This window comes from Carcharodon carcharias, chromosome 6, assembly GCF_017639515.1.
Source record: "Carcharodon carcharias isolate sCarCar2 chromosome 6, sCarCar2.pri, whole genome shotgun sequence".
Classification (NCBI taxonomy): domain Eukaryota; kingdom Metazoa; phylum Chordata; class Chondrichthyes; order Lamniformes; family Lamnidae; genus Carcharodon; species Carcharodon carcharias.
Window position 1 is genome coordinate 50,199,033 of NC_054472.1, and position 23,699 is coordinate 50,222,731.

Sequence of the window (23,699 nt, forward strand, 5' to 3'; positions counted from 1 at the left end):
CATTTGAAATGCAAGTTGGGCAATCAGGTGACTATGAATGGCTTGAATTTTGAAAGAGAAAAGCAGTTGTATCCTTTAAAAATAAACTCTACACTAAAAGCATATTTGTTAATATTCTGGCAACAAATGGGTCACTTACAAAAAAAAAATCAGAATACAATTCAACCTCCACATATATTAAATGTAATTTAAAAAGCGTAATTACTATTCTCTATCTAAATTGTCCAATCATTTACTACACTAGATTACCAGCAGCACAAGAATTTGGCCCTAGAAAATCTAAGTATGTAATAGGATGTGAATTGGGAGCATGTTATCTTTTTCTCAGCTGAAAATCAGCAAGAAATATAAAGGGGTACAGAGGAATAGCTAATACAGGAGCTGAGTGAAAGGACCTCTGGAATTGGATGTTGAAAGCGCAACAGCCCAATCATATGTTGCCAACATTTTGAACATTTTATCTTCACTTTTACAACTGACCCATTTGCTTTTAGAACTGAAGTTAAATTTGCTTGCATGCAACTTACAAGCACCACAATTAACCCCCATCCAGATACTCCCATACTCAATCCAAGCCAGTACATGCCACTAGTAATGGATATTTTTTTACAAATCAAACAAGTTCCTCAGTTAAGGTTACAGTATTCTGCTGCCAGTCATTTGGGCAATAGACATGTCATCAGATTACCAATTCACCATAATTTCTGAACTACAACACCGCCCACTTGAGTCTACACAGGCAATTTTAACAAATTTATTCAAGATACACAGAGTAGTTGCTTCACCTTTTTCAATATTGTACACAAGTTTATTTCTAATATCACAGCCTGTACCATTATCTGTACAGTAACTGAAAAAGGACAAATGGTGGCTTGAAGAACATCAGAAATAAAAGCAGGAGTATGCGATTTGGCTCCTTGAGCCTGCTCTGACATTCAATAATACCACAGTTGATCTGATAGTGGTCCTAACTCCACACTCCTGCTCACAACAAATTAAGAGCAATTCTGTGCTATGGTTCTATGCCCATTAGAAACTGGGTTTAAAGTAATCAAACAATTATTTCTTGATCTGTTTTGAACTAGTGCTCCAACATATTAAATATCTAACTGCCTATTTACAGAAATATAAACTTCTATTTCATGTTACTCTTCATATATATGATAAAGTTTTCTTGAAAATGGCAACTCAATTGCTCAAGTGCAGTCAGAATCTGGCGTTGGTGTACTCAAGTTCATAAAAGAATGAAATATAGCCCAGACAGCATTGAACAGCATTCTGTAATAACTGTGAACATGTGGAGTTGTTCTGTTGTAGGTACTACAATAGACTGCAGTGTCCACACTACATTGGAGAGAAAGGCAGGGAGAGGACAGAGGACAACACCTGAACCAAAGGATCATTTGAATCATACTGGACAAAGAGTTGGTTAGTCTGTAAGACAAATAGTGTGAAAGTTAACAGACCAGAAGTAGCAGAAATCAGAAATATCTAGGTTTCATTTTTTTTTCATCTTAAAAGAACATGGAAAACGCAACAGCTTGTAATTGTACACATTAGCCAACTGAAAAACCCAGCTGGCTTCATTCATTATGGCAAATACAAATTATTAAATCTTAAGATTCAAGTTTCACTTTTCACCATTTCATTTCTCACCACAGTCACTAATGAAGTAACATACATCTGCAAGTTACAAGATTAACTGGAATTTGGTTGTTCTGATTTCACATTTTGTTTTAGTTACTTTTGGTTATTGTACAGGTAACAAAGCTTCCATGCTTTACAATGACTGTAAATAATTGAAAATGAACAGCTATTGGCTGAACAAGCATGGTTACTGGAACATTATTTTCAGCTTTTATGTTTGTCAACCATTATCAATTTATCAGTTGATGGTGTAACAAAATAACAAGGAATAAATAGTTATTGCTTAAAGCAAGCAAAAAATACATTCAACACTTACAAAATTCACCCTGAGGTTGAAAAATATACTTCTTAAAAATGCATTATGATGTTTCAACCTCTTAAAAAAAATGAGATACAATCCATGCAAATTTGGCAAATTCCTTAAAGCAATCCAGCTGTGATAAGTACAGAGACATGAAACAGCAAAAAAATTCCAACTGCTTCCAAAGAAAGGAAGATTAAATATCAAACAATTCATTTACAAACCAAGTAAACATTCTTTATGCAAAACGTACATGAGGGAATGCTGCCTTCTACCTTCTAACATATTCAAATGAGTATAACTATGCTCAAGGCTTTGCTGGGCAAAGGGGCTGAGAGAAGCAAAAGTCAATTACAATTTAGTTGCCTTGTTGAAATCATAGTATTATTCATTTATGGACCTTCAAGCACATGACTCAATGTACAGACCTTTAATGCTAACTGCACCTTTAAACTGGCACAAGTTAAACTTAAAACATTATTGGGTAAATGTTACTATTTAGCACTCCTGGCACAGAGCTTCATTCTTCCTGCCACCTCATTTTTCATCTATTAATATAAATGAAAAATTGAGGAGACTGAGTGTTGGGCATCCCATTTACAATCCACTCACAAGAAGTTTTGCACCAGAACTGCTAAATTTATCCAATTGTTTACAATGTGAGCCACTGAGTACAAAGTAAGCTATTTCATGGCACATAACTTCAATTAAATGTTTAGCAAAAAAAAAAATTATTGAAAACAAATCACTTTTCAAATGAATTGCAACTAGTCTGGTGAAAATATACAACAATGAAGCAATATCCATTCTATGGAAGTCTAATAAACTGATTAATTTGTTTTAACTAGATAGAAAATTACTGTTTCAGAGCAAATATTGAGATGTTCAGCTAGCATTAACATGAACCAAGGAGCTAAAAAGTCACATCAAATAAAGTAAAAGCTTGTTAATATTTGTGAATTACTAAATTAACATAAGATTGATGTAACAAAATCCAAAACATATACTCGTAATTTTTCAAGTCACTTCCATCAATATTATGGAGGGTGAGGAGAACAAATGAAGCACTGCTAAGTTTTAGTACGATATATTAAAGATTTAAGTTACTCCAATGCTGGTCTCATGGGATGCTTGCACTACCAATTACCAAACATTTATTCATTTTTCTCATCAGGAAGTTTCAGTAAATCCATTCCAATGGAATTGCCATTAGATGACCATGACCTGTGCACCAGGAACTAGATGGCTTCTGCAGCCTTCAAAGCACGCACACACACCAAATAAAACAGATATAATCAAATTATTTTAACTGAATTTCAAAGCCGAGGTGGTCTTTATTTTGCATCAATGAATAAAATTATTTGTTACTTTTTGTGTTACTTCCAAAAGCTTCATTTCAAGAGGCCAACTGTTTAAAATTAAACAATTTACAGAGTCACAAACAGAAAAATCCCTCAGGTAAACTTATATTAATGAGAAAAAGTATGCATCAGTTTACCCAATGTTTTAAACTATTTACAATAACTTTAGCTTAGGTGATGTCTGCCAAGAAGAAAAATGTTCCAAAGCGTTTCACAGGCATAAAGTTAAAAAAAATAGACGGTGAGTCAAAACAGTAGGTATTAGGAGGGGCAGGGTTGGTCAAGGGCCTGAGTTTTATGGGAGGACAGGGACTTCTTGTAGAAGATACAGGGAGCAGAGTTTTGAATGATACAACATTTGTGGAGCATGGAGGCTCCAAAGAGAGAATTGGAGTGGTCAAATTTTGAAGGTGCCAAAGGCACCAATGAGCATTTCTGCAGATGGAATGATAGAGGCAGCAATATTACAGAGATAGGTTTAGACAGTCTTTGCAATTGTGGGGTCAGCTGCTCAGCTCAAGGCCAAAACTGCAACAATCTGATTCAGTTTGAGATGGTGGCTGGGAGGGGGCTGGAGTAAGTGAAAGCATACACAATCTGTGGTGGGGCTAAGTCAACGGGTGGAATTTTGTCAAAGTAGTGGTGACGAGCTGGGAGGCGGACAGGGCAGCATAATGCCAGTGGATAGCATAAGGATGGAAGCACAACATCTTTAAGCCACTGTGGGATATTCCTGGAACAGGCCAGCTGTGACTGGAAACCCAGCATTAAGGTAGTGGGCAGGCAATTAAGCACGTTAAAAGGCAGTTAACAGCAATTTCACAAGGAATTCAATTTTGTGAAGGGTGCATAAGAACAGAACTTCAGAGCCTCACCTAGAAGGTGGTGGAAGCTCAGCTGAACGCCAGGTTTGGCTGCAGCTGGCTGTCATTGCGAGAAGTAGCATGGCAGTATAAAGCAAGTGTGTGTCAAATGCAGTTTTGGCAATCTGAGGTCTTGGATGTGATGGTGTAGTGGTTTGGCACTGGACTGGTACTCCAGATACCCAGGGTAAAGCTCTGGGGACCTGGGTTCGAATCCCACCATGGCAGGTGGTGAAATTTGAATTCAGTAAAGAAAGTGGGAATTAAAATTTAATGACTATGATTGTTGTAAAAACCCATTTGGTTCACTGATGTCCTTTATGGAAGAAAATCTGCCATAATTACCTGGTCTGGCCTACATGTGACTCCAGACCCACAACAATGTGGTTGACTCTTAAAATGCCCTCTAAAATGGCCACTCAGTTCAAGAGGTAATTAGGGACGGGCATTAAATGCTGGCCCAGTGAGCGACACCCACATTCCATGAATGAATTAAAAAAAAATCTGAAGGCTGGTCAAACTTGGTGAGCCTTGACTTGCAACTTATGTAAATACAGAAAGGAATAAGAGAAATTAGTGCAGCAATTTACAATGAGGCTCATTCACTTGTGTTTTGAGAAGCAAAGATGGAGGGGGTTGGAGCACATCACAGACTCTTTCTTCAGGTTTGTGCAAGGTCCCCAGTAAGCTAGCACATCTTCATGCTAAGGCAGTCCCAGATGCCCAAGCTGGGGCTTGTTAAGATGTCGGGGAGCTCTTCACTATGTCCCAAGTGCTGTGCACTGCATCACCTGGCATTACAGAAGGGAGCAGCTTTGGACAATGAGGACATCTGTTGTAATTTCAGCTTTATTTAAGTGAAAGCAGAGGGGCACAAGGATCAGGAGACTGGAAGAGGGCACGGACGAGGTGGGCACAAAGCAGCATGTCTCTTCTACACAAAAGCTGATACCTTCCAGAGTGTTTACAGCAAGAACCTGTGCTTCCTGCACATGTCAGAGCAACACTGTTGCCTAAGACTCTGCCTCTCCAGGAAGGCAGTCACTGCGCTCCATGCCATGATGGAGCAGGGTCTGAGCCCAATGAGAAGTGGGTGCACTATTGCCTGTGGAGATGAAGGTCACAGGCCAGATGAATTTCTATGCTTCCGGATCATTCCAGGGATCCTCTGGAAATACGTATGAGATTTCCAAGTATGCAGCTCATCAAGATGGTCTCAAGTGCCGTGTTCAAAAGGGCCAGCCAAGAGGTGCAATTTTGCAACAATTGGACAGGCAGGCTGAGTGAGGTGGTTGTAAGATTTGGGGCCATCGCTGGACTCCCCCAGGTGCTGAGTGCTACTGACTGCACACATGTGGCCATCAAGGCTTCCAAGAATCAGACAGAAACCTTAATCTACAGGAAGGATTACCATTCGCTGAACTTGCAAATGTTTGCAACCGTCACAGACTCTTCCTTCAGGTTTGTGCAAGGTGCCCAGGAAGCTAGCACAACATCTTCATGCTAAAGCAGTCCCAGATGCCTGAGCTGGGGCTTGTCAAAATGTTGGGGAGCTCTTCACTATGGCCCATGTGCTGTGTACTGCATCACCTGGCATTACAGAAAGGAGCAGCTCTGGACTATGAGGACATCTGCAGTAATTTCAGCTTTATTTAATGTGCGATATACCCTTAAGAATAATACTGGTTAAGGAAGATCACATGATCTGTAGTAACCAATAGGAGTGTAACCAATAGGAGTAGCAGCAGAGGCTACCTTAGCAGTTAGTATAGAGATGGAATTGGAGTTGAAAGCATACGTGCAGTTGCTGCTGAGTATATTGTAAATAAACTTCATGTTTCCACCCAATAAGTGTCTGCAGATCAACTCTATCATTAGGACCACAACTCGATGCACGATGTCTCTTTGAAGAGGTTTGCTGGCCAGGCACACCGCAGGCAAGGCGCAATGAAACATGGGCAAGGGAGGCTCATGAGTCACTAGTACAAATATATGTTTTTCATGAGTCTTCCTTAGATGCCCATGAAAACTAATAAATCTACTACCTTTTATAGACCTGCTGCCCTTTCCTTCAATGCCCTTACCATCTCACAGGACCAGTCATGACATCAAGTCACATCATGGATAACACTCTGACTTAACATGATGTGGGCCTTACTATCACACTCTTTGCAAGAGCAATCAAACTATTAATGGCCCAGAAATGCAGAAAATGAGGAAAAGATTCATTTTGTGATGTGACACATCAGATTCATTAACTCAAAATTAAATAACAAGGTGACATTGAACTACACACTATTGCCCAATAAAATCCAAGGAAAGCAAGATGGACTTACTCACATATTTGTGGGTGCTCCAATGTGATGCACTCTCCGCTGAGGTGGAGGCAGCCTGTTTACTTTTCTGTTCCATGGCTTTCGATGGCTATAGCAGCCATCTATGGTTACTTGAGGCCAAGAAGGCCCAAGCATATATACGTCCTCCTTCACCTGGGCAAGGGCAACCTATTTACAGCTAGATGAGGTGTTGATGCGCTGTCAGAGGGGATGAGAACTCACTGCCCATGCCAGAAGCACCTTGAGAGGAGCCCCCATGTGCTTCAGGCAGCAGCTCCTCCTTTAACCTTTTAGGTTACACTTACTCCTCCCTGCTCACCAGGGGACCATTAGCACCTGCTGATGACTTCAGACATCTCATAACCCTCTCAACAGCCATTGCTTCAGATCTCACAGAGGAGGCAGGTTCCACACATCCCCGGCTTCCACTATATGTCTGCTGGGTGTGACTCTCCATGAAGGTCACCACTCTCTAAACAAAGGATATCATGCACACCGATGCCAGAGATATGGCTCTACTCATGACCTCGATGGACTCCATCATCATGCATCAATACACAAAGCATATGGAAGTTGCACCAAATGTTCCCACACCTCATTCTGCAGCTCCAGCTTCTGCCATCCTTGTTGGTGACTACAGTGGCATGGCATTAGCCTGAAGCTGAGCCCTCCAACAGACATAAGAGTGCGAGTGGCTGCAACTGTCACTAACGTGGACAGTATCTGAGCTGGAGGAGGATGTGGAGAAACAACATGGCTCTGCAACCTCTGAGGAGGACTCCACTACAGGTGCTGAAAACTGTCCTACAGGTTTGACAGTTGTCTCTTCATTTACTTGACCTGCAAGAGAGGAGTAATGAGAGGGCACTGCGCATTCTAACACATCCTTCTGACCGCTCATCCGCTGGAGCTCCATTTGATGACTGGTGGCCAAATGAGTGCTATGCTTATTGCTCGCCAGATTTGTACTGCCCTAATCCATTAAGGCACTCATTGACTCCACAACTGTCTCTCCATCAGTGATAGGTTGCCCTGCCTATAGGCCTCCTAGCTCCATGGCCTCCTTTTCCACTGGCATCATGACCACAAGATAAGGCACATCGCCTTCAGTCCTCCTTTCTCATGCTTTGTGAGCTCTCTTCTCCTGCAAACACAACATAACATTGTCACTTGTCTATAACAGGCAAACATCCTGCCAATGTTGATGGCAGCCCCATTGCCCACCCTGGTGAGATAAGGGTGCTTGCTGCATGTGGCCATTCAGTGCTGGCAGCGCATAAGTCAACTCTGACCAGCATCCTCCACACAGAAGCAAATATACATCTGACAGCCAATGCTGCTTCCTGGGGCATAATTACTGACTGGGCGGGCACCCCCATCTCCAATTTCATACACATTTTGTGTGACATAGGTATGAGGGGAGAACGGGCCAAGGTAAATTGGGCAAACAGACTAAAAGATAGGGCTGTAAATAAACAGTGGGAAATAGTTAAAGAAACAAATCAAAACATCTAACAAAAGTCCATTCCATGGAACAACAAGCTCAGCAAGGAAGACCCATCCATGGCTCACTCAAGGAGTAAGGGATATCAGATTAAATGAAGAGGCTTACAATGTTGCAAAAATCAGTAACAAGTCTAACAGTTGGGAGTCTTTTAGAAACCAACGGGCAACAAAAATGTTGATAAAAAAGAAAAAAGTAGAATGACAGTAAATGAACGAGTAATATTAAAAAAAATTGTAATAGCTATTATAAGTATATAAAAAGGAAGAGAGTGGCTAAAGTAAACATTCGTCCCTCAGAGATAGGAGAAATTATCATGGGGAACGAGGAAATGGCAGAGGCATTGAATAAACATGCTGGATCTGTCTTCACAATAGAAAACACAAGATTCATTCCAGAAATAGATGGTAAACTAAAGGCGAAATAGTGAGGAAATTAAGGAAATTAATATCAACAGGCAAAAAGTGTTGGAGAAACTTGGTGGAGTAAAATGGAACAAATCCCTTGGCACTGATGGCCTACACCTAAGGTTCTAAAGGAGTAACTGCTGTAGCACTGGCTGTGATTTTCCAGAATTCATTGGATTCAGCAACAGTACCACTAGTTTGGAAGTCAACAAATGTTACTCCACTTTTCAAGAAAGCAGGGAGAGAGAAAGCAGGGAACAGTTAGCCTAACATCAATTATTGGGAAAATGCTGTCATCTGTTATTAAGAAAGTGTTAACAATGTGCTTAGAAAAGCATAGTACAATGAGAACAAGTCAACATGGTTTTAACAAAGGGAAATCCTGTTGAACAAATTTATTGGAGCTTTTTGAGAGAGTAACAAGCAGATGTAGTGTACATGGATTCCCAAATGGCTTTCAATAAGGTGCCACACAAAAGATTAACAGGCTAGATAAGTACACATGGAATTGGAGCTAATATTAACATGGATGGAGGATTGGTTAACAGATAGGAATCAGAGTGTGGTCAGGTGATGAATAGTGGAGTGCCGCAAGGGTCAATGCTGGGGCCTGAGCTACTTACAATCTATATTAATGACTTAAATGAAGAGGCAGAGCAAGTTTACAGATGATCCAAAACTAGGTGGAAAGATCAGTTATGACAAGGACAGAGGCGCTGCAAAGAGATATAGACAGTTTAAGTGAGCAGGCAGCTACAGTTTAATGTAGGGAAGTTACTCACTTTGGTCAAAAGAATAAAAGAGCTGAATACTTTTTACAAGGTGAGAAACTTTTAAGTTTTGATGTTCAGAGAGACCTGGGTGCGCTCTTACAAGTAACACAAAGTTAACAGAGGTACAGAAAGCATTTAGAGAGGCAAAGGGCATGTTGGCCTTTATTGCAAGGGGATTTGAGCACAGGAATATAGTAGTCTTGCTAGAGTTGTACAGGGTTTTGGTGAGATTGCATCTGGAGTACTGTGTGCAGTTTTGGTCTCCACATTTAAGAAAAGATATACATGCACTGGAGGCAGTACAGCAAAGGTTCACTAAATTGGTTCCTTGGATGAGGGGCTATCCTATGATGAGACACCAAGCAATTTTGGTCTATTTTCTTTGGAGTTTAGATGAATGAGAGGCAATGTCATTGAACCGCTTGATGGGGTAGACACAGAGATTACTTCTGCTGGTTGGGGAATATGAAGCATGGGAGCGCTGTCTCAGGATAAGGGGTCAATCATTTAGGACTAAGATGAGGGGAAATTACTTCACTAGAATGGTTGTGAATCTTTGGAATTCTCTGCCCGAGGGTTGTGGGTGCTCCATCACTGAATACATTTCAGGCGAGATAGACAGATTTTTGGTGTCTTAAGGAATCAAGGGATATGGGGAATGGGCTGGAAAGTGGAGTTGAAGCCCAAGATCAGCCATGAAGGTGGAGCAGGCTGGACAGGCCAGATTGTCTGATCCTGCTCCTATTTCTTGTGTTCTTGTGACATTTAAGTCTGCAAGCTCAATGTTATGCGCTGCACTCGCCTTGCCAGACTGTATCAGGTCATTGATACTCTTCCCACACTGCAGCCACATACATGGGGCCACCAATCAGTTACCACTCTGTGATCTCCAGTGACGCCCTTTGCCTCTCCCTAGCCAGCCTCAACAGGTCCAGCAGGTGTCCCTGGAGATGGAGCTCGCGGTGTCCACCGGCACTTTCGAAGGCTTCTGTGCTCAGTAGGCACCGCGGGAATTGGGTGCTTTATTGACCCCCTTAATCACATTCTGATTTAATGTTTCCAAGTTTCTTTTGGATTTTGTCTTTTGTTTTAACAATTTCCTATTTAAGGAGCTGCCTTTTACTTTGACCCCGATTTTGTTAACTTAACTTATTTGTTTGCAACCAGAAAGTGTTACCTAGCCAGCCTCCTCCACTTGTCCCGAGGGAAAAGGACTTCCCTCCATGCCCTTGCAACCTTGAGGACACCTCCAAGGAAGATTCAGGAAACTTGTTTGTCACCCTTCCTATTGCCATCTCTCAAACACACCAATTCTCAGGCCTCCCTCTGATTGCCCTACAGTGCTCCTGCCATTCAACCGATTGTTGGTTGCCTTTTAAATATTGCACCTGCCTGACATGATCCAGGACTGGCAGGCTGCCACACCTGCTGGCTGTTAATTGGACAGCCCTGACAATGTTCTGTTTCATTTCCAGCCACTGCCCTCATGGCCATGCCACTCGCTTTGCTTCCTGAAGTCAGGACTTTGTCATTGCCAGCAAAATCTTGCCTAATAGCTTTGGAACTGCCACTTAGCTGCAGAAAATTGCTGCTCATTAATGACTGAATGATCAACAAGCAGTCCAACAGCATACAGTAGAGGGATGGAGAGGGAGAATTGTAAGATAGAGCTGAATGTCAACAGATGTGAAGTGTGTGAAAGCTAATTCTATGTCTATAGATAAATGTTGCAAAGAGACAGCATTGAGATGAGGAAATAAAAGAGGCTGAGGATGCATTAACAGATTAACATATTGAGATTACATATTTATACAGTAGCTTTAGTCAAGAGCAGCCACAGCTTTGATAAATGCAACAAAATGTGTAAAGCCGGACGTTAACAATTTAAATATTATTCTATTTTTTGGAGGGTACATCACTTTTCCTCTGTACTTGGGAAGCAGTCAGTAATGATCCACTCCTATTTGTATATGTAGCATTAACTCATTTTTCCCAATCCTGGGATGCATTGTTGGGTTTATGATTAGCTACTTTTTTGCCGAAGCCTACAGGAAACTAGTCTAGACTATTAGCAATTTCCCAGTTCAAGCCAGAGGTATTATACCAGATGCTATGACAGGAATATAACCCCACAGATACTTAAGCCACACCTTAGTGAGGGATATGAAGACTTGTCCCTGGCGGCATCTTAGCACAAATAGTAAATGGTATTCATTAGAACATCTTTGGTGGGCCTGACATCCCTTAGACCATTTGAGACAGGACCAGCTGAGGAAGAACATGGCAGTTTGGTTGCATCCTCTCCACATTTATTAAACAGGGAGAAGTGGAATCGTTAAAGTTTATGTGGTGCATGAAACATCCAGTGTACTTCAGTTTGACTTGATACTCGTACGTTTTACAGGAATTGCTGTTTAAAAGAGTATTCCACCCTTAAATTTTTTGGTGGTGTCAGTTTCCATACATCCTCAACCCAAACAGGTACACAAGCCTATCACTACCCTATACACTGCTTATACAAGTTGAGCAATTACCACTACATTTGACTCACAAAACTGAAGCTGTTGCAACTGCATGTACTTATGTAGCAACTATAACTCAAAAACTCCACATACTTAACTGCAGGCTACAAGTAAGTATGAATATCAATTAAGTTTGTCTGCTGCACAGAGAATTGGTGGTTCAGTACAATCTACCTGCTCGAAGCATGCACAGCAATACAAATTGATTTACTGCCATAAACACAAGAACATTTATCAGGCATGGTAGTTGGCCAAATAACACCTTGCTCTACTATTCAATGTGGTCAAAGCTGATTTTCAACCTCAAATCCAGTTTTCTGCCCGATTCCCAAATCAGCCAATTCCCTGTGTCACAACATTTATCAATTTTAGCCTTGAATATGCTCAATGATTGAGCACCAATAGCCCTTTAGAATGGAGAATTCCAAAGATTCACAATCCTAAGCTAAAAAATTTCTCCTCGCCTCACTCCGAAATGACCAACTGCTTATCCTAAAATGATACCCAGGGTTCGAGACTCGACAACCGATTTTATTCATATCCACTCTACTTGTAGCCTGCAGCCTAACAAATACAACAAATAACAGTTAGAACAACCTGAATTTATGGAGCTCCTTTAATGTCACTAAATAACCCATGGTACTTCATAGAAGCATTATAAAGCAAAATTAGAAATAGAATTGTAGAATAGTGTTTCAATCAGGCTATACCAGGCAGATGGCCAAAAGTTTAGGGGAAGAGATAGAATTAAGGAGGAAAGCAAGGTAGAGAGACAGAGGCTTGGGGAAGGGAATTTCGGAGCTGGGGATATTTGACAGCATGACCTCTAATGGTGGAGCAATTTAAATCAGGGATACTCAAAAGATCTGTATGAGAGGAGCACAGATATTTTTGGAGGAGAGTGCAGCTGGATGACATTACAAAGATAGGGCAAGGCCAAGGAGTGATTTGAAAACAAGGATGAGAAATTTGAAAATCGGGGGTTGCTTTAGGTCAGCAAGCAGAACGGAACAGAACGGGCGAACGGAAGTTGGTACAAGTTAGGATATGGGCAGCAGAGTTTTGGAGGGGGACAGACCTGGAGGAAAGAACACCGTTAACATTTTCTGTTAACATGGGAGCCTGGAAGGGAAGTTGGGCGGTCGGTAGTTTAGTGGGAATAAGGTCAAAGAGCAGAAGTCAGCCTGCTGGACATAATGAGCACAGTGGGCCTTAAGGGGAAAAGGCAGAGAAGCTAGAGAAAGATACAGGTTCAGGGCAAGGGCAGGAGGATGCCTCAGATGTTTGGCCCAGTGAGCTGGGGGAAGGGAGGCAAGTAGCAGAGGCTGCCACAGAATTATTATGCAAAGAAATGCATGAAAAACCAAAGCTTTTGCCTGGCAGCTTGCCTGCAAGAGTAGCTGGTATAACATCAGGTGAACATACAGCAATAGCCAGTGTGGTGCAGAAAAGTAAACATTTAACTTTATTCACTGAACAAAATAAAGAACTATGCTTAGAAATTTGTTAAGGTGTTAAGTTAATTCTCTCAGTAAATCACTTGCAGTGGGACAAAAGTGTTTGAGGTAAATGGTTTGCATTCATGACATCCAATTTTAGAGATTGTTGCTGACTATGTACGTTGTATTGGATTTACACATTTTCCATGAGAATTCTTTTCAATGAAACCAGTAACATCACCCCCAAAATACAAAAGAAAACTAGAAATGAAGAAGCAAATTTTAGCAATCTGAATTTTTTTTTAAAAAAGGGTTTAGACCTCGGAGAAAATTTGTCGTAAAAATAAAATTCCATAAAGGTCATAAAAAGCTATTTAATTTTTTTTCAAGCAATTTAATAGTTAATTTCGATTAAAATGAGATTATTTAACCTCAACTAGCAAAAGCCTATGGAACTAGGAAAGATTTAAGTTTATGGTATAAACTCTTGGGACCAGGTTTATCTCAGTTTAATTCTGCTTATAACTCCTTGTTAACTGAGCCCACTATTTTGAACTGTACTGTTATTATTTTGTTCAAAAATCAAACACCAAGCATCACTGCATATACTTTGAACTTACCTTCGGTAAATTTTCCTTATACTGGCACTGTTTGAAGGCATCTCCATAGTAATCTGCAGCTTGATTGGCAAGTTTAGCTATTATTGCATCTTTCATTTTATCTGTAAGACAGAGTTGTCAATAGCAATATGAGCATGAACCAACTGCTTCAAATGTCCATCTCAATTTTCTCCCTTGATACATCCCAATATAATATAAATGAATACTGCTAAAAGCAGTTTAAACTGTCAAGTCAATTAGTCACAGAAAATGCTGATGGAATCGTATTTCAAACACAAAATTAAAACTAAAAAGTTGTTGCATTACATACTAGACAAAAAGATTTACTAAAAAGTAATTGAAGGATATAATTAAATAAAGCCAACCAATCTCAAGACAAGGTGGTCTTATGGCCCAGTGGGTAGTGTTCCTGTCTAAGTCAGAAGGTCTGGGTTCAAGTCCATTCCAGGACTTGAAGGCCAGAGAAAATACATAATGTGGCCAAATAGGTTGAGGTACAACTTGTAATTCCTTCTAACACATTTAGGGTAAGGAGGTAGGTCCCGAATCTGTCCGAGCTAGAACAGGGATTGGACACCATGTACTCGCACCTATCTGATCCACAACAGCTGTTCAGCCAACTCAGTCAGCCAGACCCCCAGGAACTCAGAGTTACTGTGGCAGCATAAATTTTTACATGCATGCTGTAGCCTGGAGCTACGGCTCGTCTTGGTAGAGGCTTCAATTTCTTTCCATCACCTGGCTGACCAGGAATCTCACCAATCGCACACATAATGAGGAGAGATTCCTGGTCAGCCAGGTGATGGAAAGAAATTGGAGCCTCCACCAAAACAATCCATGACTCCAGGCTACAACATGCATGTAACCGTGCGGAGGTTGTGGTGTTGTGGGTCAGACCTGCCTTCAGGCAGAGAATTCAAAGAGACGATGATTCTCAAGATGCAACACAGTGTTGGCCAACTTGTGGCCCCAGGGTTGCATGAAGTATCCAAATCTTGGCAAACTGGCCCCTTCAAGTCTAGACACATTAGCATTGTGCATCTTTGTGTTACTTATTCTGCTTGTAAAGGATTATTAAACACTCGCTTAATAGGTGGCTACAACCTCAATCACCAGGAAATTCAGATATATACAAATTCATGGTAACGTGGGAATAAACTTTATACTGATGTCCCCAAAGCCCAACATCATGCAGCCCATGAGACAGAGGTCTGTCACCCTGTTTTTTTTTCTAAGATGTATCCAGTTGTATATAATGCACAAATTACAGATCGCATTTGCTCAGCCACTTACAGAATGGTTAAACCTTTCATTTAATCAGCCCACTGAAGAAAATGCACAATGAAATAATAACCAAGCAACAAACAAGAGCAGGCTTTCAAACTAGAATCACAGCATCACTTAATTATTCCAAATATTATCAGCATTTCTTTTTCATCCTATCAATCTGGGCTTCAAAAAAAGTCACCCATAAATGTAGTCCAGATACTTAGAAATTAATTTCAAAACTAAGCTGACATTCAGGATGGCAAGCTGCTAACTAATGTTCGTCTAACTAGGCACAACAATAAACTGAAAACAACTTATACTGCTGGAGATCTTTCCTCAAGAGTTTCTAAATTATTTAGAACTTCGCCGGTACAAATAAACAACAACGTTTTAGTGGGCACAAACTAATGGAAAATGCAATCAGTCCTCTTCTCTGAATAAATTAATAAAATAATTCCACAATTTGGTTTCTTTCACTCTGTTAGCTGCTGGCTCTAATCCTGCTTCCAGCCTTCAAATAACATTCTGTTGGAAGGATGTCAAGTTACAGTTCTCATCAATTAAGCAGTTCATTAGAAATCAAATGCATAGATAATTTGGAAAGCAGCTTAGAACTCAAACTCTCAAAACTTCGGTTAGGGTGTAAGCAGTACAAAACAAATCATAAAGGTAAAAGCAAAAAACTGCGGATGCTGGAAATCCAAAACAAAACAAAAATACCTGGAAAAACTCAGCAGGTCTGGCAGCATCTGCGGAGAGGAGCACAGTTAACGTTGAGTCCAAATGACCCTTCAACAGAACTAAGTAAAAATAGAAGAGAGGTGAAATATAAGCTGGTTTAAGGGGGGGGGTGGGACAAGTAGAGCTGGATAGAGGGCCAGTGATAGGTGCAGATAACCAAAAGATGTCACAGACAAAAGGACAAAGAGGTGTTGAAGGTGGTGATATTATCTAAGGAATGTGCTAATGAAGGGTAGAAAGCAGGACAAACAAGGTACAGATAGCCCTAGTGGGTGTGGGGTGGGGTGAAGGAATCAAAAAAGGCTAAAAGGTAGAGATAAAACAATAGATGGAAATACATTTAAAAATAAAGCAAGTAGGTGGGAAAAGAAAAATCTATATAATTACTGGGGAAAAAAGGGGGGGAAATCGGAAAGGGGGCGGGGATGGAGGAGGGAGTTCATGATCTAAAACTGTTGAACTCAATATTCAGTCCAGAAGGCTTTAAAGTGCCTAGTCGGAAGATGAGGTGCTGTTCCTCCAGTTTGCATTGAACTTCACTGGAACAATGCAGCAAGCCAAGGACGGACATGTGGGCAGGAGAGCAGGGTGCAGTGTTGAAATGGCAAGCTACAGGGAGGTTTGGGTCATGCTTGCGGACAGACCAAAGGTGTTCTGCAAAGCGGTCACCCAGTTTGCGTTTGGTCTCTCCAATGTACAGGAAACCGCTTTGGGAACAACGAATGCAGTAGACTAAATTGAGGGAAGTGCAAGTGAAATGCTGCTTCACTTGAAAGGAGTGTTTGGGCCCTTGGATGATGAGGAGAGAGGAAGTAAAGGGGCAGGTGTTGCACCTTCTGCAATTGCATTGAGGTGTAGGGGGTGATGGAGGAGTGGACCAGGATGTCCCGGAGGGAACGATCCCTGTGGAATGCCGCCAGGGGGTGAAGGGAAGATGTGTTTGGTGGTGGCATCATGCTGGAGTTGGCGGAAATGGCAGAGGATGATCCTTTGAATGTGGAGGCTGGTGGGGTGATAATTGAGGACAAGGGGGACCCTATCATGTTTCTGGAAGGGAGAGGAAGATGTGAGGGCGGATGCGTGGGAGATGGGCCGGACACGGTTGAGGGCCCTGTCAACCAGCGTGGGTGGAAAACCTCAGTTAAGGAAGAAAGAAGGCATGTCAGAGGAACTGTTTTTGAAGGTAGCATCATTGGAACAGATGCAACGGAGGCGAAGGAACTGAGAGAATAGAATAGAGTCCTTACAGGAAGCGGGGTGTGAGGAGCTGTAGTCGAGGTAGCTGTGGGAGTCGGTAGGCTTGTAATGGATATTGATGGACAGTCTATCACCAGAAATTTAGACAGAGAAGTCAAGGAAGGGAAGTGTCAGAGATGGACCATGCGAAAATGATGGAGGGGTGGAAATTGGAAGCAAAATTAATAAATTTTTCCAGATCCAGGTGAGAGCATAAGCAGCACTGAAGTAATCATCAATGTATCAGAGAAAGAGTTGTGGGAGGGGGCTGGAGTAGGACTGGAACAAGGAATGTTCCACATATCCCATAAAGAGACAGGCATCGCTGGGGCCCATGCGGGTACCAATAGCCACACCTTTTATTGGAGAAAGTGAGAGGAGTTTAAGGAGAAATTGTTCAGTGTGAGAACAAGTTCAGCCAGATGGAGGAGAGTAGTGCTGGATGGGGATTGTTCGGGCTTTTGTTCGAGGAAGAAGCGGAGAGCCATCAGGCCATCCTGGTGGGGGATGGAGGTGTAGAGGGTTTGGACGTCCATGGTGAAGGGGAGCCAGTTGGGCTAGGGAACTGGAAATTGTTGATATGATGTAGGGTGTCAGAGGAATCACGGATGTAGGTGGGAAGGGACTGGACAAGGGGAGAGAGAATGGAGTCAAGATAGCAAGAAATGAGTTCCATGGGCAGGAACAGACTGGCACGATCGGTCTGCCAGGACAGTCCAAAACAGATCATCTTTTACCCAGAGTATTATAAACTCTCTCTATCCAGCAGCACCAAGGTCTCTCGCTAGCATTCAACACAAACCCAATGCAGGGGGAGAACGTTGTTCCCATATTCATGGGTTATTCAAATGGATCTTGGAACCTGAACAAGATTCATGAAAACACATCCACTGGGCAATTCCTCTTTCACTGCCAGGTTCCAACTTACTCCTCTGTTAGAATCCTTCTTGTCTCTATGTTCAAGACACTATCATCTTTGGTCCTTTACATTGTTCCTTATAAGCCCCAAATATGTTGCCCTGCATATTTTTCCACCTTTTTAACAGTGAGTATTGAAATAAAGATTTTTACTAAGCCTCCGATTTCAATTCAGGATCTCAAAACTTGGATCTCTCACCATCTTCAAACTTGGCAACTTAATCATTGCCACATTTCATCTTTTTTTTCAATTCAACATTGGTGGTTCCAGCATTATGGGCTTTGGTCTTTCAACTTTACTCTAAAATAAAAAAATGCCTCCACAGTCAGATACAGAACAAAAAAAAACTATTTCCAATGCTTTGCCTCATTTAATTCACTGCTTAAGCAAGTAACAGCATATAATATAACCAGACACTAAGGGAGCAACTAACGTATAGAATACTATGAAAAAAAGGACCGCATTTGAAGGAAGGTCAGACGGCAGCTGACACACCGGAAAGGAGTCCACAGACATAACACCCTGGAGCGGGCTAAACTAGCTAAGGGTGGGATTTCTGCCTCTTAGTGGGAGGAAGTCCAGCCTCAAGAGCTGCAAGCCAATCTAATTGGCAGTCCCACTAGTGCCAAAGTAGGTACTGCCAGGAATGCAGGAAAGATCAAAAAGGAGAATGACAGCTGTTGCAGAAAGCTAATTCCTGGGCCAAGGAAGGAGAGGGGTGGTGAGATCTTGGTAGGGTGCCCCCCACCCCCGCCCCCAACCGCCGCTTCGCTGCGGTTTCTCATCTCGGCCACAAATAAATGGCCTTCCCACTCCAAGCCACTTGCCCATGTCAACTCTATTACGGCGGGGGCAAATTTTCCAGTCAACAGGCTTGCTCGCGAGCCTAACTGACCTTTAATTATTCATTCAAATATGGCGGGCAGGCTGCCAGTTTTGACACCCACACACCAAGGACATTATGGGAGTCAGTTCAGAGGGTGCCTAAAAAGGTGGTGGGTTAGCCACTTGACATGTTTTATGTGTGCCCGCTGGAAACATGCTGGGGTCTGCAAATTCCAGCCCAAACGCACTTTTTTTAAAAAAGTAACTTTTAAGTAAAAGAAAAGCTGAATACAGCAGAAAACTGGAAATCTGAAATAAAAACAGAAAATGCTGGAAACACTGAGCAGGTCAAGCAGCCTCTTTTAAGCATTTGTTTTTAAAAGATTGATAATAGAAAGCTAGGTGAAAGTAATTTACTTCCTTTCCTGAAATCATAAGAATGGTCAGCAACTAATTCCTTAATGAAACAGTGCTTTCTCTATAAGCCTACTTTCTAAAAAAAAGCACTCTGCTATCCAACTTTGCAAACTCTAATCACTGGCTTCTCGAGCTGACTCTTACAAAAACCCCACAAACTGCATCCTAGCATCCTCTCCTTACTGAGATCCACTGGTTCACAAGCATGTCCACTTAAAAATTCATAAATGCATCAAGTTCCTCCATGAGGTTAATGCATCCCACTTCAGCAACTCTCTGAAGCTCCAAGCCCTAGGATGTCACTTCACTCTTCTAAACCTGACTAGTTGCAAATCCTTCATTCCCTTCTCGAACTCCACTGTCAGTGATAGAAACTAATTGACAGTGCTCTGGTACTCTGCATCTCTCTCCCTAAAATGTACCTTGCTAACTCTTCCACCATCTCCAAAGGCCTTAAACTGTATCTCTTAAAGACTCTACCTTCTCTCATCCTCCCCTCTGCTCTCCTTGACACGTATTTTGTTAAAAACACTATTGTTACATAAAAGATACCATTTTAACTGGTTGAAAGGCTTTTTTGCAATAAAGAACAGGCACAAGCTAAAATTTGAAGTTAAAAATTTATTAAGATTTAATTAATTCAATTCCTTAATACAAAAATGTCACCATTATTTTGAAAATATTTCGATTTTAATGTCAGATTTCTCTTTGGACCAGCAAGGCTAATGAAATGCAATGCAATGCCAGTTTTGCATGCAATAGCTATAGAATACATTAACACTACAATATCCTGGTTCTCAATCTGCAGAACGCATGGGCTGGCAAGTTTAAGCACTGAGTGGTGGCAGAAAAATGTCTGCTTACTGGGTCAGCTGTTGCACTGAAACGAATGCACCTGCATAAAGGAAATTCGTTCCACATAGAAAGGGAAAAGCAATAGTGAGAACTCTCAAATAATAGAATGCATGATCCTGGATGTAGCAAAGCTGAGCAATAAAAGCAGAAGTGAGTTAGGTCAGGAAGCATGTTAGCAACATATGATTCTGAACTGAGTACAAAGCAAGGCCATTGAGACAAGAGTCCATGGTAGAGTTTCTTGTGTGTTTGGAAGGTTCACCATTTTTATTTGCACAGCCAGAAAGTCAAGTCAAACACAAAGTGAGTGAATGTCACCAGGTGAAATAAAACTGATTTGCACACGACAGCATTTAACTTTAAGAACACAGACTAAAATTTTAATTTTCGTTTCTGGTTTTTTGCTTTTGAAATTATTCCAAAATATTAACTTAGTCGAAAATATATTTCACATTGATGAGATTCCTTAACATCCTAACATCAGTACAAGCCCCAGAATGGACGAGTGTGAAAAAAGAACATTTAAATAAAGATTCATATTTACCAGCTGCTGCTTTAAGGAAAAATACCTCCTGTGCTTGAGCCAACATAATCAGACTGAGGGTTCCAACTGTATCTGGAGAGATGTCCATAGTGGGCTCTCGGTTCAGCGCTGACAGCACGGTATCCTTGATGTGCTGGAAAACTCCACTGGCAAGCTAATAAAGTGAAGGCAAAAAAAAACACATGGATTACTTCTTCCAACATCTGTCCACAGGATTAAACTTCAGTTAGGATTGCATCAATTTTGTAAAGTGACAAGTTCCTGAATCATTTGTTTTGAGCGCTGCTTTCGGTCAGAGTAGTCTTTAAATTACAGGTGAGGGAGGGAAATCAGGAAGCTGGCTTTTTCCACACAAAGGGCAGCAGAAATCTGGAACTTGTCTCCCCAAAAAGCTGCAAGGCTTCAACAACTGGAGCTTTCAATACTGAAATTAATAGATTATCAAGGGTATCAAGGGATCTACAGCAATGGTGGATAAATGAAACAAAAACAGAAAATGCTGGAAAAACTCAGCAGGTCTGACAGCATCTGTGGAGAAGAAAAAAACAAAGTTAACAAAGTTGGGTCATAAGGATTCAAACTGTTAACTTTTTTTTTTCTCTCCACGGATGCTGTCAGAGTTTTTCTAGCATTTTCTGTTTTTGTTTCAGATGTCCAACATTCGTAGTATTTTGCTATTATGTTGGTGGATAATTGAAGATCATTCATAATTTGACTAAATGGTAGGGCAGACTCAATGAGTTGAATGGCCACTCCTATTCCTAAGGTTAGCACTTAAGTGCTCAAGCTCAGGCCAATTCAATGCACTACAAATGCATCAATCTACCATAAAGAACCAAACAGCTCCAGAATGTTTCAAGTATTTTATATATCAGTAGTGCTTGAAACTATTAATCTGCTTGCAAATGATATGGGAAAGTTGACAATCTAGGAATTTTCCAGCTTATGATCATCTTGCTGCCTCTCTCACTGAAGATAAAAATTGAGTAATATAATGAAGGGTCACATGTGCGAGACATAAACAAGGGAGAGCAAATCAAAAACAGAAGTGCGAAGCAGATAGATAAAAGGAAGGAAGGACTGATGACTTGCAGAAAATCACCTGTGAGAAAATAAAATTTAAGAGGAAGAGATGCAGAGCTAGAGTAGAAGACAAACAGCAAAACAGATGGGGACAATTAGTTACATCATGGCAAAAAAGTAGACAGTTTCAGAAAGAATGTTCCATGTTCTTGAGCAACACGAGCAGGAATAATTACTTTAAAATCTTACATTTAAACTCTTGTCAGCAATGACAATGATTTTTCTGAAGTAATTTACATTTGAAACACTAGAGGGCACTATCATTTTAACCTCGTGATTTTGGTCATAGGAAACAACAACTATTTTCAAATTACTTGGCAGTAGATATTACCATTTTTAAAACACCAATTCAAATCTAGAGAAACCCTAATATGTTAGGATGACAAAGCACAAAGGAATTACACCAAGGAGTGGCATAAAGCGGAACTGGAGCAGAGAATCTACATAGCTAGCTCCCGATTTCAGCTTTGGCATCGAAATAAAATTTCAAGGTACTACTTTCTCTCCACAGATGGGTAAAATTTAAGAGAAAAAGCAAATTTAAAACCAAATGCCTCCATTTGTAATCCTCATCACGAGGCGTAGCTTCCCTCTTGACCAGGAAATGGTTTGCAGAGATTTTTCACAAGTGGAGAATCTTTTACCACAACATTCTCATCTGAAGGCACTAATATTGGGATATGATGTACCCTGGCACCTCAATTAAATAGCTTTCCCTCATGCATGAAGCCATGTAATAGAGTTTCCAGCAGAGATGAATGAATAGAAAACAGTAGCAGGAACCCAAGAAAGTTGCTTCCACCTTCACAGCTGAGGGCCACTGATGTCAATTTATCAACTTGGCCAAGGTCAATTGCTCATCACAGCCCCAAGAATCAAACTGATGCATGGGTCAGTATAACACCAGGAGATGCATTTCCCCAAGGAATCATTAAGGACTGCTAGAGAAATAAAAGATTCATTGTCCTCAAATCCCACATAATTGGGGTTGGCGGAATTGGCACTTCGTAAACAATAAGGGGCAACGATCCTTTGAAATGTTTGTTAAAAAAGTGTATGACTTTGTCCATGTGAAGGGCACTAGCCTTAACAGTGGTATGCCGAACTTGATCTAGGAGAAAGAAAACGAGGACATAAACCTAAATCCAATATTCTTTCCAGCAAGGACTGAGGACAAAGCCGATTTCAAGCAGACGATCAGGGTTACCATTTGGTGGTGACTGAATATTCCTTATTTTGATTCCAGGATTCAAAATTGTGTTTTGATTAAATTCCATTCTTCTGGCTATTTGGAAGCCTGCTGATCTTCAATCAGCTGTTTATTTCCAGAATTTTCCCTTTTTATTGATCCTTTTATGAACATGTTTAGGTTCTCTCCAAGACAGATTTGCAATTCACAACTGATGAATGAAAATAAAAAATCTGGGCAGAAATTAGAAACTTTGGCCCATGATTGCTTATGTCATTTAAGGACTTTCTCAATCTTACAGCCAAAATAGAGAATTTTACATGATGCCCAAGATGTAACTTATTGCACCAGAGCTTTAAAAAGAATGCTATATTCTATGCCCCTAAACCAATTTAGATTCTGTAGTACTTAAGTGACCCCATTGTTAAGGCCATTCAGCATATTGTGTTGTGCTTGCAGCAAGTTTTCACGAACAATGTAAATTTAATATCTCAGTTCAAAGAAGGTTCACTCAGCTGATTCCTGGGGTGAAGGTTTTGTCTTATGAGGAAAGGCTGAGCAGGTTGCACCTAAACTCATTGGAGTTTAGAAGAATGAGAGGTGATCTTAGTAAAACTAAGACTCGGAGGGGACATTTGAGAACATGTTCCTTCTTGTGGGGAAATCTAGAACAAGGGGGCACAGTTTAAGATAGGCGTCTTCCATTTAAGATGGAAATGAGGAAGAACTTATCTCAGAGGGTCATTAGTCTTTGGAATTTTCTTCCACAGAGAACAGTGAAGGCTGGGTCATTGAACGTATTCTTAGCCGCATGAGACAGATTTTTGATCAACAAGGGAGTCAAAGGT

General features: G+C 41.0%; 1 protein-coding gene across 2 annotated transcripts in view; it reads right to left on the reverse strand.

Moving 5' to 3' along the window:
- Window positions 1-23,699, reverse strand: part of LOC121278769 (programmed cell death 6 interacting protein) — a 132,613-nt gene that overhangs the window by 56,194 nt on the left and 52,720 nt on the right. For both annotated transcript variants that reach the window (XM_041189194.1, XM_041189193.1), the window contains exons 5-6: window positions 20,580-20,733; window positions 13,774-13,874 (exon numbers count right to left, since the gene is read on the reverse strand). In XM_041189194.1, the coding sequence (XP_041045128.1) occupies window positions 13,774-13,874; window positions 20,580-20,733 (255 nt within the window). The remainder of the gene's footprint in view (window positions 1-13,773; window positions 13,875-20,579; window positions 20,734-23,699) is intronic.